This window comes from Oncorhynchus keta, unplaced genomic scaffold (assembly GCF_023373465.1).
Source record: "Oncorhynchus keta strain PuntledgeMale-10-30-2019 unplaced genomic scaffold, Oket_V2 Un_scaffold_5444_pilon_pilon, whole genome shotgun sequence".
Classification (NCBI taxonomy): domain Eukaryota; kingdom Metazoa; phylum Chordata; class Actinopteri; order Salmoniformes; family Salmonidae; genus Oncorhynchus; species Oncorhynchus keta.
Window position 1 is genome coordinate 627,118 of NW_026290960.1, and position 17,861 is coordinate 644,978.

The window sequence follows — 17,861 nt, forward strand, 5'->3', positions numbered from 1 at the left end:
CAAGAGCACAGCGCAGAATGCTCAATGAGGTTAAGAATCCTAGTGTCAGCTAAAGACATGCTAACCTCTCTGACCAGTCTACGATATGTAAAACACTAAAGAAGAATGGTGTTCATGGCAGGACACCATGGAAGCCACTGCTGTTCATAAAAACCATTGCTGCACGTCTGAAGTTTGCAAAAGAGAACCCTGGATGTTCCACAGCGCTACTGGCAGAATGATTCTGTGGACAGCAGAAACTACAGGGGAGTTGTTTGGAAGGAACACACAACACTATGTGTTGAGGAAAAAGGCACAGCACACCAACATCAAAACATCATCCCATCTGTATCCCAAACTATGGTTGAGGGAGCATCATGGTTTGGGGCTGCTTTACTGCCTCAGGGACTGGACAGCTTGCTATCATCAACGGAAAAATGAATTCCCAAGGTTATCAAGATGATTTGCAGGAGAATGTAAGGCTTATCTGTCCGCCAATTGAAGCTCAACAGACGTTAGGTGATGCAACAGAATGGCTTAAACAGACTGTGATGCTGTGGCATGACCTCGACCCGACTGTGATGCTGTGGCATGACCTCGAGCAGTTCACACCAGACATCCCAACAATATTGCTGAACTGAAACAGTTTTGGAAAGAGGAATGGTCCAATATTCCTCCTGACCATTGTGCAGGTCTGATCCACAACTACAGAAAACAGTTGGTTGAGGTTATTGCTGCCAAAGGAGGGTCAAGCAGTTATTAAATCCAAGGGTTCACATACTTTTTCTTTCCACTGTAAGTCCTGGATGGCTGGGACCTCGCCCCCTGTAAATGCACTGAGCTGTCTGCACAACCCTCGGTAGGGCCTTCTGTCTGCAGTTGCGATACTAGATGGTAATACAAGCAGTCAGGATGCTCTCCATAGTGCAGCTGTAAAAGTTCCCAAGGATCTGAGTGGCCATTCCAAATGGTTTCAACCTCCTAAGGGAGAGGACGTGCTGCCGTGCCTTCTTCACCACCGTGCTGCCGTGCCTTCTTCACCACCGTGCTGCCGTGCCTTCTTCACCACCGTGCTGCCGTGCCTTCTTCACCGCCGTGCCTTCTTCACCACCGTGCTGCCGTGCCTTCTTCACCGCCGTGCTGCCGTGCCTTCTTCACCGCCGTGCTGCCGTGCCTTCTTTGCCGTGCCTTCTTCACCACCGTGCTGCCGTGCCTTCTTCACCACCGTGCTGCCGCCTTCTTCACCGCCTTCTTCACCTGCCGTGCCTTCTTCACCGCCGTGCTGCCGTGCCTTCTTCACCGCCGTGCTGCCGTGCCTTCTTCACCGCCGTGCTGCCGTGCCTTCTTCACCACCGTGCTGCCGTGCCTTCTTCACCACCGTGCCACCGTGCTGCCTGCCTTCTTCACCACCCGTGCCTTCTTCACCACCGTGCCTTCTTCACCACCGTGCCTTCTTCACCACCGTGCCTTCTTCACCACCGTGCCTTCTTCACCACCGTGCCTTCTTCACCGCCGTGCCTTCTTGCCGTGCCTTCTTCACCGCCGTGCCTTCTTCACCGCCGTGCTGCCTTCACCACCGTGCTGCCGCCTTCACCACCGTGCCTTCTTCACCACCGCCTTCTTGCTGCCTTCTTCACCACCGTGCCTTCTTCACCACCTGCCGTGCCTTCTTCACCACCGTGCCTTCTTCACCACCGTGCCTTCTTCACCGCCGTGCCTTCTTCACCACCGTGCCTTCTTCACCACCGTGCTGCCGTGCCTTCTTCACCGCCGTGCCTTCTTCACCACCGTGCTGCCGTGCCTTCTTCACCACCGTGCTGCCGTGCCTTCTTCACCACCGTGCTGCCGTGCCTTCTTCACCGCCGTGCCTTCTTCACCGCCTTCACCACCGTGCCTTCTTCACCGTGCTGCGTGCCTTCTTCACCGCCGTGCTGCCGTGCCTTCTTCACCGTGCTGCCGTGCTTCACCGCCGTGCTGCCGTCTTCACTGCCCACCGTGCTGCCGTGCCTTCTTCACCACCGTGCTGCCGTGCCTTCTTCACCGCCGTGCCTTCTTCACCACCGTGCCTTCTTCACCACCGTGCTGCCGTGCCTTCTTCACCGCCGTGCTGCCGTGCCTTCTTCACCGCCGTGCTGCCGTGCCTTCTTCACCACCGTGCTGCCGTGCCTTCTTCACCACCGTGCTGCCGTGCCTTCTTCACCACCGTGCCTTCTTCACCACCGTGCCTTCTTCACCGCCGTGCCTTCTTCACCGCCGTGCCTTCTTCACCACCGTGCTGCCGTGCCTTCTTCACCGCCGTGCTGCCGTGCCTTCACCGCCGTGCCTTCTTCACCACCGTGCTGCCGTGCTTTCTTCACCACCGTGCTCTTCACCGCCCGTGCTGCCGTGCTTCTCACCACCCGCCGTCTTCTTCACCACCGTGCCTTCACCACCGTGCTGCCGTGCTTCTTCACCACCCTTCTTCACCGCCGTGCTGCCGTGCCTTCTTCACCACCGTGCTGCCGTCTTCACCACCGTGCTGCCGTGCCTTCTTCACCGCCGTGCCTTCTTCACCGCCGTGCTGCCGTGCCTTCTTCACCACCGTGCTGCCTTCTTCACCACCGTGCTGCCTTCTTCACCACCGTGCTGCCGTGCCTTCTTCACCACCGTGCTGCCGTGCCTTCACCACCGTGCTGCCGTGCCTTCTTCACCACCGTGCTGGTGTGAGAGGACCATGTTAAGTCCTCAGTGATGTGGACACAGAGGAACTTGACCCTCTCCACTGTGGCCCAGTGGAGGGGTGTGCTCCAGCCCCTGTTTCCTGTAGTCCACCATCAACTCCTTAGTCCTGCTGACGTTGAGGGAGTTTAACCTGCTTGAGGCAGCCATCTACAGCCAGCTATAGATACTTTAACAACATTATCATATCATGTAGCTACAGTTAATATAAATAACATTATCATGTTGTGTGGTAATAGGACTTATAACAACATTATGCCATGTTGATGATTGTAGTACTTTTTGCTTTAGCTATGAGATCAATCATAGTGACAGCCTGAATCTTATCTTTTCCAATGTCCAAGCTTATTGACCTTCATTAATGCTGTAAAATGTCAGGCAATGATTGGAGTTGTATTACAACTCTGGGTCATTGAGGGCAGTAGTTTATGGTGTTTTATGAAGAGCAGTCAGGACATTTAAGGACATGTTTATGGTGGTGTCTACAATAAATATTGATTTATTATGAAGGGAGGAGAGTGATAGTTCTCTTAGAGTAGATTCCACTGTGCAACTGTTATGGGCCGTGCCACTACCTACCCGGGTGGGAAGTGGGGCCGTGCCACTACCTACCCGGGTGGGAAGTGGGGCCCTGCCACTACCTACCCGGGTGGGAAGTGGTGCCGTGCCACTACCTACCCGGGTGGGAAGTGGTGCCGTGCCACTACCTACCCGGGTGGGAAGTGGTGCCGTGCCACTACCTACCCGGGTGGGAAGTGGGGCCTTGCCACTACCTACCCGGGTGGGAAGTGGTGCCACTACCTGCCCGGGTGGGAAGTGGGGTGCCCACCTACCCGGGTGGGAAGTGGGGCCTTGCACCTACCCGGGTGGGGGTGGGGGAACCCGGGTGGGAAGTGGTGCCGTGCCACTACCTACCCGGGTGGGAAGTGGGGCCGTGCCACTACCTACCCGGGTGGGAAGTGGTGCCGTGCCACTACCTACCCGGGTGGGAAGTGGGGCCTTGCCACTACCTACCCGGGTGGGAAGTGGGGCCGTGCCACTACCTGCCCGGGTGGGAAGTGGGGCCGTGCAACTACCTACCCGGGTGGGAAGTGGGGCCGTGCCACTACCCGCCCGGGTGGGAAGTGGGGCCGTGCAACTACCTACTGGTGAAGAGGGACTGGGGAGAGGTCTGTCCTTAACAACGCTGTCAACAAGGTAGGTCATACAGGTCCTATTTTTGTCGTACCTGGACTACTGTCCAGTTATGTGGTCAGATGCCACAAAGAGGGACTTAAGAAAAGTACAACTGGCCCAGAACAGGGCAGTACGGTTGGCCCTTAAATGTACACAGAAAGCTAATGTGTCAATCTCTCCAGGCTCAGGTAATTGGACTGGACTGATGTGATTTGAGTAGAGGAAAGATTGACTTAATCACTACTTGTATTTGTGAGAAGTGTTGACATGTTGAATGCACAGAGCTGTCTGTTTTAAACTACTAGTACACAGATCAGACACCCATGCATACCCAACCAGACATGCCACCAGAGGTCTCTTCAGTCCCCAAGTCCAGAACAGATTATGCGAGGAGCACAGTACTACAAAGAGCAATGACAACATGGAACTCTATTCCACATCAAGTAACTGATGCAAGCAGTAAAATTCAATAAAATAAAGATAATAATACACGTTATGGAACAGCGGGGACTGTGAAGAGACACACCGACACACACACACTATCATACTCACTATACACACATGTACACATGGATTTTGTGTTGTGGGTATGTGGTAGTAGAGTAGTGGCCTGAGGGGGCACACTTAATGTGTTGTGAAATGTATTTTAATGTTTAAATTGTATTATAATGTATATTACTGCCTTCATGTTGCTGGACCCCAGAAAGCGTAGCTGCTGACTTGGCAGCAGCTAATAGGGATCCTTAGTAAATACAAATACTGGTGTATGTTGAAGTTGCCCTTAGATGCTAGTTTGGGGTCAGTTTTTCATTTTCTGTCCCTCACTAATGGCTAAGGTTGGGATTGCATTGTTGGGAAGGGCCCGTAAGTAAGCATTAGTTACTCTACACCCGTTGTTTACGAAGCATTTGACAAATAACATTTGATTTGATTGGAGGAGGGGAAGCTAATCCTACATATTCACCGGGGGGAAACATCACCCCAGCGTGTACCTACTCTCTAGGTATCCTGTTGTCTCTTGTGACAGGCTAGTTACATGGGCCTACATGTTAACATGTTCCGTATCTCAATTGGGTTGAGGTCGTGTGATTGTGGAAGCTAGATCATCTGATGTAGCGCTCCATCACTCTCCTTCTTGGTCAAATAGCCCTTACACAGTCTGGAGGTGTGTTGGGTCATTGTTGAAAAACAAAATATATATTCCCACTAAGGGCAAACCAGATGGGATTGTGTATCGCTGCAGAATGCTGTGGTCGCCATGCTGGTTAAGTGTGCCTTGAATTCTAGTACATTAGCGTTATCGGCCATAATCGGTGTCCAAAAATGCTGATTGCAGTCAGCATGCCAATTGCACACTCCCTCAAACCTTGAGACATTTGTGGCATTGTGTTGTGTGACAAAACTGCACATTTTAGAGTGGCCTTTTTATGTCCCCGGCACAAGGTGAACCTGTGTAATGATCATGCTGTTTCATCAGCTTCTTGTCACCTGTCATGTCACCTGTCATGTAGATGGATTATCTTGGTAAAGGAGAAATGCTCACTAACAGGGATGTAAACGGATGTGTGTAAAATATGAGAGCAATAAGCCTCTAGGATCTCATGAAACATGGGACCCACACTTTACATGTTGCATTTTATATTTTTGTTCAGTGTAGTTCTTCCCCTCTTATCTCCTTATCTCTCCCTTGTGGTGTGTCCACCTAATCCTTCTGTCTTTGTTTTAGTAATATTAATAATGCCTATTTAGAGGTGATAAAGATAGCGGTCTGTCTGTGTCTGCTACAGAGGCAAGGCCAGTGTGCAAACCACTTTATGTGAGAGGTAAGCCTATTCACCCAGCCTCTCGTAGAGGACAAAGGAAGGTGATTTGAAGCATTTTCAATTATCTTTATTGTAAAAAAAAAACACAAAAAAAATGCAGAGCATTTTTCAATCAACACTGGCCTTCTGAAGATGACTCCACCTCTTTTACACTGACTTTTTGTTGTCATATAGCAGACGCTGTTATCCAGAGCAACTTACACAAGCAATTAGGGTTAAGTACCTTGCTCAAGGGCACAACGACAGATTTTTCACCTAGTCGGCTCTGGGAATTGAACCAGCGACCTTTCAGTTACTGGTCCAACGTTCTTAACCAATAGGCTACCAGCCTTTTACACATTCTCCTGTTTGACCCTGAGATTCTCAGCTTTGTCATGCGCCTTGCCTGGACCGCCAGCCTGGCAGGTAACAACAGTATAAACTCTCTCTTGTTATTAACACCCCAGCACCACTACTTCATGCTTATGTCTTCTCTCTCCCCCAGTTTATAGACTCATTATCAGTGTGAGAACAGGCTGGTTGGCTGGCCAGATGTTATCTGGAATTCTATGAGTCAGTCAGGCATGTTGGCCAGAGGAGTGGGAGACGAGAGGTTAACTAGGGCTGCAGGCCAGGGCTGTGGTGTGCATTTAGCCACCTTTCTCTGTCACTGCCACAGCCCTCCGACCTGGGAAACGGGTTGGAGAGTGGGTGGGGAGTTGGGTGCTTCGTGAGGGTTGGAGAGTGGGTGGAGAGTTGGGTGCTTCGTGAGGGTTGGAGAGTGGGTGGGGAGTTGGGTGCTTCGTGAGGGTTGGAGAGTGGGTGGGGAGTTGGGTGCTTCGTGAGGGTTGGAGAGTGGGTGGAGAGTTGGGTGCTTCGTGAGGGTTGGAGAGTGGGTGGGGAGTTGGGTGCTTCGTGAGGGTTGGAGAGTGGGTGGAGAGTTGGGTGCTTCGTGAGGGTTGGAGAGGGTTGGAGTTGGGTGCTTCGTGAGGGTTGGAGAGTGGGTGGGGAGTTGGGTGCTTCATGAGGGTTGGGAGTGGGTGGGGAGTTGGGTGCTTCGTGAGGGTTGGAGAGTGGGTGGAGAGTTGGGTGCTTCGTGAGGGTTGGAGAGTGGGTGGGGAGTTGGGTGCTTCGTGAGGGTTGGAGAGTGGGTGGGGAGTTGGGTGCTTCGTGAGGGTTGGAGAGTGGGTGGGGAGTTGGGTGCTTCGTGAGGGTTGGAGAGTGGGTGGGGAGTTGGGTGCTTCGTGAGGGTTGGAGAGTGGGTGGGGAGTTGGGTGCTTTGTGAGGGTTGGAGAGTGGGTGGGGAGTTGGGTGCTTTGTGAAACCGACTCATGTCGTCAGAAGGTAAAGGGTCAACTGTGTGTGTGGAAATGGGGCTGGTTAATTTCCTACAGGAAGACTAAGTGGCCAAAAAGAGCCCTTCCTCTGTTTGGCAGAGAGGGAGGGAGGGAGGTAAGGGTACAGCTAGTGACGAGGGAGATAGAGAGAGGGGGAATGAGGGAGGTAGAGAGAGAGGGGGAGGGAGGTAGAGGGAGAGAGATGTGTTTGTGTTCCTGGCTGGGGCTTTAAAGTGCATCTAAATTGAGTCTTTTGTTGCCTGACATTCTCAGGTACCATGGAGACAGGTCAGCGGGGACCAAAGCCTCTCTAACAACCCTCTGTTAACACTATTAACCGTCAGACCACCTGAATGAATGAGATGTCCTGTGTTCATTATCTGAAGCATTCAAATCTTCTCCTGTTATCATAATATCACCATTCTATTGAAGATAGTTTTACCATAATGAATAGTCCTGGGAATTGCCAGGGACTCACAATATTATCACGATACTTAGGTGCCGATAAGATATGTATTGCGATTGTCACAATTCTATATATATTGCGATTCGATACTGTGACTTTGTGCTTTGATGTTCTAAACATATTGCTCACTATAGAGAGTGTCTGCTGCAGAGAGACAAGAAGAGAGCATGAGAACGAGATTTGATCAGCCAGGGAAATAAAAGAGCTGGAAACATGTCGACTCATCATTTAAAAAGAAGATTGAAAACAAGCTATAGGATGAAAAATACAGGAGTTTTGGTGCAGGTACAGCCGACTAGCGCTCGCTAAGCCTACCTACTATAGCATAAATAAATATATTATACAGTCAAAAGTTTGGACACCTACTCATTGAAGGGTTGGTTGTTCTTTTTTATTTTTATTTTACATTGCAGAATAATAGTGAAGACCTCAAAAATATGGAATCATGTAGTAACCAAAAAAAGTGTTAAACAAATCAAAATATATTTTTGATTTGAGATTCTTCAAATTAGCCACCCTTGGCTTTGACAGCTTTGCTTACTCTTGGCTTTCTCTCAACCAGCTTCACCTGGAATTATTTTCCAACAGTCTTGGAGTTCCCACATATGCTGAGAACTTGTTGGCTGCTTTTCCTTCACTCTGCTGTCCAACTCATCCCAAACCATCTCAATTGGGTTGAGGTCGGGTGATTGTGATGGCCAGGTCATCTGATGCAGCGCTCCATCACTCTCCTTGGTCAAATAGCCCTTACACAACCTGCAGGTGTGTTGGGTCATTGTCCTGTTGGAAAACAAATGATAGTCCCACTAAGCGCAAACCAGATTGGATAGCGTATCGCTGCAGAATGCTGTGGTAGCTATGCTGGTTAAGTGCCTTGAATTCTAAATAAATCACAGACAGTGTCACCAGCAAAGCCCCCCCCACATCACACCTCCTCCTCCATGCTTCACGCTGGGAACCACCCATGCAGAGATCATCTGTTCATGAACTCTGAGTCTCACAAAGACCACGACGGTTGGAACCAAAAATCTCAAATTTGGACTCTGAACAAAGACCGGTGGGAATCTGTCCTAATGTCCATTTGCTCGTGTTTCTTGGCCCAAGCTCGTCTGTTCTTCTTATTGATGTCCTGTAGTAGTGGTTTCTATGCAGCAATTCGACCATGAAGGCCTGATTCACACAGTCTCCTCTAAACAGTTGATGTTGAGATGTCTGTTACTTGAACTCTGAAGCATTTATTTGGGCTGCAATTTCTGAGGTTGGTAACTATAATGAACTTATCATCTGCAGCAGAGGTAACTGGGTCTTCCATTCCTGTGGCGGTCCTCATGAGCCAGTTTCATCATAGCGCTTGATGGTTTGTGTGACTGCACTTGAAGAAACATTCAAAGTTCTTGACATTTTCAGCATTGACTGACCTTCATGTCTTAAAGTAATGAGACCGTTTCTCTTTGCTTATTTGAGCTGTTATTGCCATAAGCTCTATTTGGTAAAAGTCCAAGTCCATATCTTCTGTATACCCCCCCTACCTTGTCACAACACAACTGATTGGCTCAAATGCATTAAGAAGGAAAGAAATTCCACAAATTTACTTTTAACAAGACACACCTGTTAATTGAAATGTATTCCAAGTGACAACCTCTTGAAGCTGTGCCCAGAGTGTGCAAAAAAAACATTTTTCTTTTTTGGTTACTACATGATTCCATATGTGTTATTTCATTGTTTTGATGTCTTCACTATTATTCTACAATGTAGAAAATAGTACAAATAAAGGAAACCCATTGAATGAGTAGGTGTGTCCAAACTTTTGATATGTACTGTATATAGGCCTATACATATAATTGTTTTTTACAAATCGATACTTTGAGTCAAATATCTATATAATATTGCAATATGTAACTGTATATATATCCCCCACAGATAGCCTTGTGAAATCAGCTTGATCTCTCGATCGCTCACATTCTGTTTAACTTCACGTCAACGTGAACACAGCGGACAGTCTGCTTGACCAGGCTAGAACAGATTTGAATAGCAGTAATGCCATTGACCAGAGTTGGGCCTAGTTTCAGTGGGAAGTGAGTCGCTCCCAGTGGCTATTAGTTGCCTTGGTAAGCCTTACCAAGTCGTCCTGTAAGTACCTAACCTGTGGGCCTTGTGTATATAGTGGAGGTGGTTGGTTGAATGAAACATGCTCACGTGACGAGTGAGACTGTCTCAGCAGGTGGTCTGGAGAAGATCTAAATTACTGAGGCCTCTACCATCCTGCCCCTCTCTCTCTCTCTCTCTCTCTCTCTCTCGGGTAATAAGCAGTGTGTCTCAGAAACATTCATCAGCCCTCTGAGTGTCTCTGTCTTACAGATTAACTCCTATTCACAGTTAGAGTAACACAAGGTTTCTCTCTACTGCTCACTGATCGCTCAGCTTTTAACTGACACGGATTTGCAATTTTCCATCACCTTTTAGACTTTGAGACTGGAACGATTATGTGTTGAGGGACAGAGCGTGGGAGAGGAAGATATAGTGACAGATGGTATCTGTGGAGATCTGTTGATGCTGTGCTGCTGGTCTGCAGTGCTGGTGTGGTTGGTTGGCCAGGAGATGCATGAAGGTTATTTGGTATGTTCCTGTACTCAGCCCTTGAACACCACCGCGATGAAGAAGAGGACAACTTCCAGGTAGACGACCTGTTTTATCTGTGTTTTAGAACTTCTGTTGTTCTACAACTTCTGGTCTTCTACCTCCTGTTTTAGAACTTCTGTTGTTCTACAACTTCTGGTCTTCTACCTGTTTTAGAATTCTGTTCTACTTCTGTTCTAGAACTTCTGGTCTTCTACCTCCTGTTTTAGAATTCTGTTCTACTTCTGTTGTTCTACAACTTCTGGTCTTCTACCTCCTGTTTTAGAATTCTGTTCTACTTCTGTTGTTCTACAACTTCTGGTCTTCTACCTCCTGTTTTAGAATTCTGTTCTACAACTTCTGGTCTTCTACCTCCTGTTTTAGAATTCTGTTCTACTTCTGTTGTTCTACAACTTCTGGTCTTCTACCTCCTGTTTTAGAATTCTGTTCTACTTCTGTTCTACAACTTCTGGTCTTCTACCTCCTGTTTTAGAATTCTGTTCTACTTCTGTTGTTCTACAACTTCTGGTCTTCTACCTCCTGTTTTAGAATTCTGTTCTACTTCTGTTGTTCTACAACTTCTGGTCTTCTACCTCCTGTTTTAGAATTCTGTTCTACTTCTGTTCTACAACTTCTGGTCTTCTACCTCCTGTTTTAGAATTCTGTTCTACTTCTGTTGTTCTACAACTTCTGGTCTTCTACCTCCTGTTTTAGAATTCTGTTCTACTTCTGTTGTTCTACAACTTCTGGTCTTCTACCTCCTGTTTTAGAATTCTGTTCTACTTCTGTTGTTCTACAACTTCTGGTCTTCTACCTCCTGTTTTAGAATTCTGTTCTACTTCTGTTTTAGAACTTCTGGTCTTCTACCTCCTGTTTTAGAATTACGTTCTACTTCTGTTGTTCTAGAACTTCTGGTCTTCTACCTCCTGTTTTAGAATTCTGTTCTACTTCTGTTTTAGAACTTCTGGTCTTCTACCTCCTGTTTTAGAATTCCGTTCTACTTCTGTTGTTCTAGAACTTCTGGTCTTCTACCTCCTGTTTTAGAATTCTGTTCTACAACTTCTGGTCTTCTACCTCCTGTTTTAGAATTCTGTTCTACTTCTGTTGTTCTACAACTTCTGGTCTTCTACCTCCTGTTTTAGAATTCTGTTCTACTTCTGTTGTTCTACAACTTCTGGTCTTCTACCTCCTGTTTTAGAATTCTGTTCTACTTCTGTTGTTCTACAACTTCTGGTCTTCTACCTCCTGTTTTAGAATTCTGTTCTACTTCTGTTGTTCTACAACTTCTGGTCTTCTACCTCCTGTTTTAGAATTCTGTTCTACTTCTGTTGTTTTAGAACTTCTGGTCTTCTACCTCCTGTTTTAGAATTACGTTCTACTTCTGTTGTTCTAGAACGTTTGATGTGCCACTGCTGTGTTACAACTTCCATTTGACCTTCAAGCTCTGTTTCTGAAACGCCTGTTGTCCTAAACCTGTTTCTGGCTGGTTATGTTCTTTCACTGTGGGAAGACAACAGGGCTACTAGGCCTCTTCAAACCTGGTCATTCCCAGTGTTGTGTACTTCTCTGAGTTAGGAGGAGGTGAAGAATTTCAGCCTGTTCCTTTGTGAAGGGAAGGATTATTGGTGCTAATCGTCTGTGAGGCCCTGTGTTGTTTAGAACCAGGAACAAAAAGCTATCGGAACGATGGAACCCTGAAAAATAATTAAAAATTCTTCTGACATAAAGCCCTCGCTCTCGCTGGACGCTCGGCCGCCTGTCTCAGGAGAGTGAGAGAGTTTGTGGTTGTGAACGGACTGCGCTGTTCACACACACACACACACACTGCTGTCCACTTGGCAGCACTAGCAGCTCTGGTCTAATACACAGCAGGATTTAGTCTGATTACATTTATTAGTTTATCAATCAGAATACTGAGCCTCCTGGATTAGGGGGTCACTAGGAGCTCCTGGCTGACTAGTTTGGGGTGCCCCTGGGGGGAGCTCGGCTCTGGTTACTGGTTAGTTACCACAGCAAACATTGATTGGACTGCCTTTAACTGTGAAAATATTGTCTTGTATTTGTGTTGACATGAGTTCAAATTGTATGTATGTACAGTCATGGACAAGTTTTGAGAATGACACAAATATTTATTTTCACAAAGTCTGCTGCCTCAGTTTGTATGATGGCAATTTGCATATACTCCAGAATGTTATGAAGAATGATCAGATGAATTGCAATTAATTGCCAAGTCCCTATTTGCCATGCAAATGAACTGAATCCCCAAAACACATTTCGACTGCATTTCAGCCCGGCCACAAGGACCAGCTGACATGTCAGTGATTCTCTCGATAACACAGGTGTGAGTCTTGACGGGGACAAGCATGGAGATGACTCTGTCATGCTGATTGAGTTTGAATAACAGACTGGAAGCTTCAAAAGGAGGGTGGTGCTTGGAATCATTGTTCTTCCTCTGTCAACCATGGTTACCTGCAAGGAAACACATGCCGTCATCATTGCTTTGCACAAAAAGGGCTTCTCCCAACCGTTCAGGAACAGTTTGGTGACGAACAATGCATTTTCCAGCATGATGGAGAAACTTGCCATAAGGCAAAAGTGATAACTAAGTGTCTCGGAGAACAAAACAGATATTTTGGGTCCATGGCCAGGAATCTCCCCAGACCTTAATCCCATGAACTTGTGGTCAATCCTCAAGTGGTGGGTGGACAAACAAAAACCCACAAATTCTGACAAACTCCAAGCATTGATTATGCAAGAATGGACTGCCATCAGTCAGGATGTGGCTCAGAAGTTAATCGACAGCATGCCAGGGTGGATTGCAGAGGTCTTGAAAAAGAAGGGTCAACACTGCAAATATTGGCTCTTTGCATCAACTTCATGTAATTGTCAATAAAAGCCTTTGACACTTGTAAAATGCTTGTAATTATACTTCAGTATTCCATAGTAACATCTGACAAAAATATCTAAAGACACTGAAGCAGCAGACTTTGGAAATTAATATTTGTGTTATTCTCAACTTTTGGCCAAGATGGTGAATGTTCAGGGTAAGTCAATTGAGCAACAAAGTAGACCAGCTACAGCCCCGTTTGAACTGTACATTGGCCCATGGTTTCCCTACTATAGTGATCTCTGATACAGGGAGACAATTTGTAACATTGTGATTCATTATATTTCTGTCTCCTCTCTCCACAGTCCCAGAAATCCTGGATAGAAAGCACTTTCACCAAGAGGGAATGTGTCCACATACTTCCAGTGTCGAAAGACCCCCACAGGTATCAATCAATCAAATGTATTTATAAAGCCCTTTTTATATCAGCCGATGTCACAAAGTGCTATACGGAAACTCAGCCTAAAACCCCAAACAGCAAGCAATGCAGACGCAGAAGCAAGATTGCTAGGAAAACTCCCTAGAAAGGCAGGAACCCAGGAAGAACCCTAGAGAGGAACCAAGCTCTGCGGGGTGGGCATTCCTCTTTTGGCTGTGCTGGGTGGGGATTATAACAGTACATGGCCAAGATGTTCAAACGTTCATAAATGACCAGCAGGGTCAAATAATAATAATTAATCAGTGGTTGTAGAAGGTGCAACAGGTCAGCACCTCAGCAGTAAATGTCAGTTGGCTTTCCATAGCCAATCATAGAGAGAGAGTCGAATGCAGCAGGTCCGGGACAAGTTATCACATCCGGTGAACAGGTCGGGGTTCCATAGCCGCAAGTAGAACAGTTGAAACTGGAGCAGCAGCAGGTGGACTGGGGACAGCAAGGAGTCATCAGGCCATGTTGTCCTGAGGCATGGTCCTAGGACTCTGGTCCTCCTAGAGGAGAGAGTTAGAGGGAGCATACTTAAATTCACACAGGACACTGGATAAGAACAGGAGAAATACTCCAGATATGACAGAGTATGTCTTTCTGTCTCTTTCTCTCGCATGTATCTCTCTCTCCCATTATTACCTGCATGGTGGGGTTAGTACACTGCAATCTGTAATTACACTGAGTGTGTCAGTAAAGGCCAGAAGGTGAAACTTAACCTCTACTGTAGTAAGTAAGATGTGGTGTTAGGTCAGGGTGTAGCCCAACTACTAGGTTATCCACCAACAGCCAGCCAGCCAAGGGTGTAACTTTGTGTTGGATGTTGGAAGGTTCAGGGTCAATTGGTTCCCGTGTCAACACCCATCTACAGGGGGTCCGGGGGCTTGGGAGATTTTATTTTATTTGCTGTGAAATGGTTGTTTCTGTTGACTTTCTAAGGGAAAATGCAGTCAGAAAAGATGAGCGCTGAACCGATAGTGATGTAAATAGCAGTGCAACGTGTTTTACCAGACTGCCTTATAACTCAAATGTAAAATGTTTATGTGATGTCCTGTTTGTCATCACCCTGTGCTCTCCCCTTTCTCTACGGACTGTCTCTGATCCCTGCCATGACAACCAAATGAATTCAGAATGCAGACAGCAGTCATTTTGTTGTTTCACTTGGGCCGTAGTCTGCAAAGATGAGGAGTTGAACTTATAGTGCCTTATAACTCATTCTCACCTGATGACCTGTTCATCCTCTCCCTGCCTCAGCATGGGGGATGCTCACTCTCTCTGTTGCCTCTCTTTGAACCCTGCCATAATCATATGATGAAAATGTCTGGCCTTAACAATGATGGGGTTACCCAATAAAGACTAATTAGATTTTGCTTTTATTAGCTAAATTATTGATTTACTGTCTGGGAATAAGTATAGCTAGCTAGCTGACTGCATAGTACCAGTCTATTGTACAGTGTAGATGGCTATGTAGCCATTAATTTACTTAGTCTACTGCACTCCTTCGATCTTATGTCCGGCACTTTTCTTGTCTTTTGTATTGGCATCTCCATTAAGCTACTTTTTCACGAGGGTGACCACTGACTCACTGAGTGCTGCTCATCTGAAACTGATTGGAAAGATAAAAGGGAAGATCAAGATACTGTGCTAGCTTGCTAATGTTAGCCTAGCTAAAATAGCCAACCTAGCATTGCATCACTTAGTGTAAAAACAGTTTTATACCATCTCATCACCAATAGTTTGCTAAATAGACAACAACAGGACTACATTTTGTAAAATGTTCATGAATTTTTACTCGTTTTAAACTTTCAAAACATTTCTACATTGGAGCGCTCGTAAATATAGCTTCTCAGGGCTCAAGACTAATCTTTATTCTGGAGTGGTACCGGAGACCGCGTCTTCCACCACCACCAACAAAGCAACAAATTATGGAATTTCCATGCCTATGCACATTGAAGCTGTTCTGGCAGCTCGTGGTGGCCCAATGGCTTTATGCAGTCAGCTAAGATCCTTTATGCTTTCTCTCCATGTCTCCATCCCACCCATGGCATTATTAACCGAAGCTCGCAGAGCGGAAACCAAAGCCTACTGGAGGCACGGTTTGTTCAAATCAAACAAGAGCGGAGAGAAAGACCAGTGTCTGTTGCTCACCGCGTATCATCCACCTTGTACCTCTGAGAGGAGAGAAAGACCAGTGTCTGTTGCTCACCGCGTATCATCCACCTTGTACCTCTGAGAGGAGAGAAAGACCAGTGTCTGTTGCTCACCGCGTATCATCCACCTTGTACCTCTGAGAGGAGAGAAAGACCAGTGTCTGTTGCTCACCGCGTATCATCCACCTTGTACCTCTGAGAGGAGAGAAAGACCAGTGTCTGTTGCTCACCGCGTATCATCCACCTTGTACCTCTGAGAGGAGAGAAAGACCAGTGTCTGTTGCTCACCGCGTATCATCCACCTTGCATCTCTGAGAGGAGAGAAAGACCAGTGTCTGTTGCTCACCGTGTATCATCCACCTTGTACCTCTGAGAAGAGAGAAAGACCAGTGTCTGTTGCTCACCGCGTATCATCCACCTTGTACCTCTGAGAGGAGAGAAAGACCAGTGTCTGTTGCTCACCGTGTATCATCCACCTTGTACCTCTGAGAGGAGAGAAAGACCAGTGTCTGTTGCTCACCGTGTATCATCCACCTTGTACCTCTGAGAGGAGAGAAAGACCAGTGTCTGTTGCTCACCGCGTATCATCCACCTTGTACCTCTGAGAGGAGAGAAAGACCAGTGTCTGTTGCTCACCGCGTATCATCCACCTTGTACCTCTGAGAGGAGAGAAAGACCAGTGTCTGTTGCTCACCGCGTATCATCCACCTTGTACCTCTGAGAGGAGAGAAAGACCAGTGTCTGTTGCTCACCGCGTATCATCCACCTTGTACCTCTGAGAAGAGAGAAAGACCAGTGTCTGTTGCTCACCGTGTATCATCCACCTTGTACCTCTGAGAGGAGAGAAAGACCAGTGTCTGTTGCTCTGTTGCTCACCGCGTATCATCCACCTTGTACCTCTGAGAGGAGAGAAAGCACCAGTGTCTGCTCACCGTGTATCATCCACCTTGCAGTGTCTGTTGCTCACCGCAGTATCATCCACCTTGTACAGTGTCTCTGAGAGGAGAGAAAGACCAGTGTCTGTTGCTCACCGCGTATCATCCACCTTGTACCTCTGAGAGGAGAGAAAGACCAGTGTCTGTTGCTCACCGCGTATCATCCACCTTGTACCTCTGAGAGGAGAGAAAGACCAGTGTCTGTTGCTCACCGCGTATCATCCACCTTGTACCTCTGAGAGGAGAGAAAGACCAGTGTCTGTTGCTCACCGCGTATCATCCACCTTGTACCTCTGAGAGGAGAGAAAGACCAGTGTCTGTTGCTCACCGCGTATCATCCACCTTGTACCTCTGAGAGGAGAGAAAGACCAGTGTCTGTTGCTCACCGCGTATCATCCACCTTGCATCTCTGAGCAGAGGCAGTCAGCAGTTTGAAAGTAGCCTAGCCAAAATCAGACCAATTATTTGATAAATACTTCCTTATGCCATTGAAACCAGCTTTCTTTCATTGTTCCAGCAGCCAAAGACACAATCCTAGTCATATTAGCAACCCATGCTAGTTGTTGCATCTATAGATCTCCCCTCTTTCTAAATGCTTTTTAGTGACTTCCAGCTACTTGCTTTCTGGAACATTCATGCAGAGCCTACTGCCGCGTGTGCGTTGTTACGCTTATTCTGATCTGTTGCATCAGCCTTATTGCTTTGTATTTATTTTTTATATACAGTGGTTATATGAATGTTGGATCTGTTGTCCCAGAACAGTCCCAAGGTCTGTTTTGAACCGTCCCAGACATCTAATTTTTAACGTCCCGGGTTGAAAGGGACACCTTTTGAATTTTGAGCCCTGTAGCTACATCTCCTCAGCAAACAGCACAAAGAGAGAGAGGTAGTGCATGCTGCTGAACTGTTACTGCAGGGCTGCTACCTCTGGGGACCGAGAGCAACCTAAAGCGTTTTTGGAGACTGGGGGATCCAATTATAAATGAGGAGCAGGTGTTGTTTTCTATGTTTATAATCTGACAATATAATATGATGGTGTGACGTGTAGGCTAGGCTGTGTGTGTTGTGGTTAAGGCTTGTATGAACTTGAAGGTCTCCTGTCGCTTAGTACTGTAGTATTTCCTACTTGAACTTGCTGGAATGTGACATTGCAGTGCTGGAATACTACAGAGGTCCCATTTGAACACTTTTCACACTACTAAACCAAGCTGGCCGGGTTACAATGCTGCAACTGTGTTGGGAAAGACAATCTGAAAAGAAAAATCCAAGCAAGCACAGTACGGTTTGGGTTCGAGACAGTGTGAAAAGGGTTCTAGTGTGTGGTAGGTTACAGTCATTCAGTTCACCACGTCTACTGGACAGCTAGACACTCAA

The 17,861-nt window shown here is 47.0% G+C and overlaps 1 protein-coding gene and 1 long non-coding RNA gene across 9 annotated transcripts in view; one reads left to right on the forward strand and one right to left on the reverse strand.

Moving 5' to 3' along the window:
- trpm7 (transient receptor potential cation channel, subfamily M, member 7) overlaps nt 1–17,861 on the forward strand; it is an 88,559-nt gene that overhangs the window by 4,640 nt on the left and 66,058 nt on the right. For all 4 annotated transcript variants that reach the window (XM_052516731.1, XM_052516733.1, XM_052516730.1 and 1 more), the window contains exon 2: nt 13,287–13,366. In XM_052516731.1, the coding sequence (XP_052372691.1) occupies nt 13,287–13,366 (80 nt within the window). The remainder of the gene's footprint in view (nt 1–13,286; nt 13,367–17,861) is intronic.
- LOC127929142 (uncharacterized) lies at nt 15,429–16,884 on the reverse strand. 5 transcript variants are annotated; one of them, XR_008133363.1, is made up of 3 exons: nt 16,598–16,884; nt 16,087–16,318; nt 15,429–15,854 (listed from the first exon to the last, which is right to left on the reverse strand). It is a non-coding gene; the product is annotated as an uncharacterized LOC127929142 (long non-coding RNA). The 5 variants fall into 5 exon arrangements; XR_008133367.1 differs by having other exon boundaries at nt 15,429–16,028; nt 16,203–16,318; nt 16,598–16,879; XR_008133365.1 differs by having other exon boundaries at nt 15,429–16,028; nt 16,145–16,318; nt 16,598–16,879.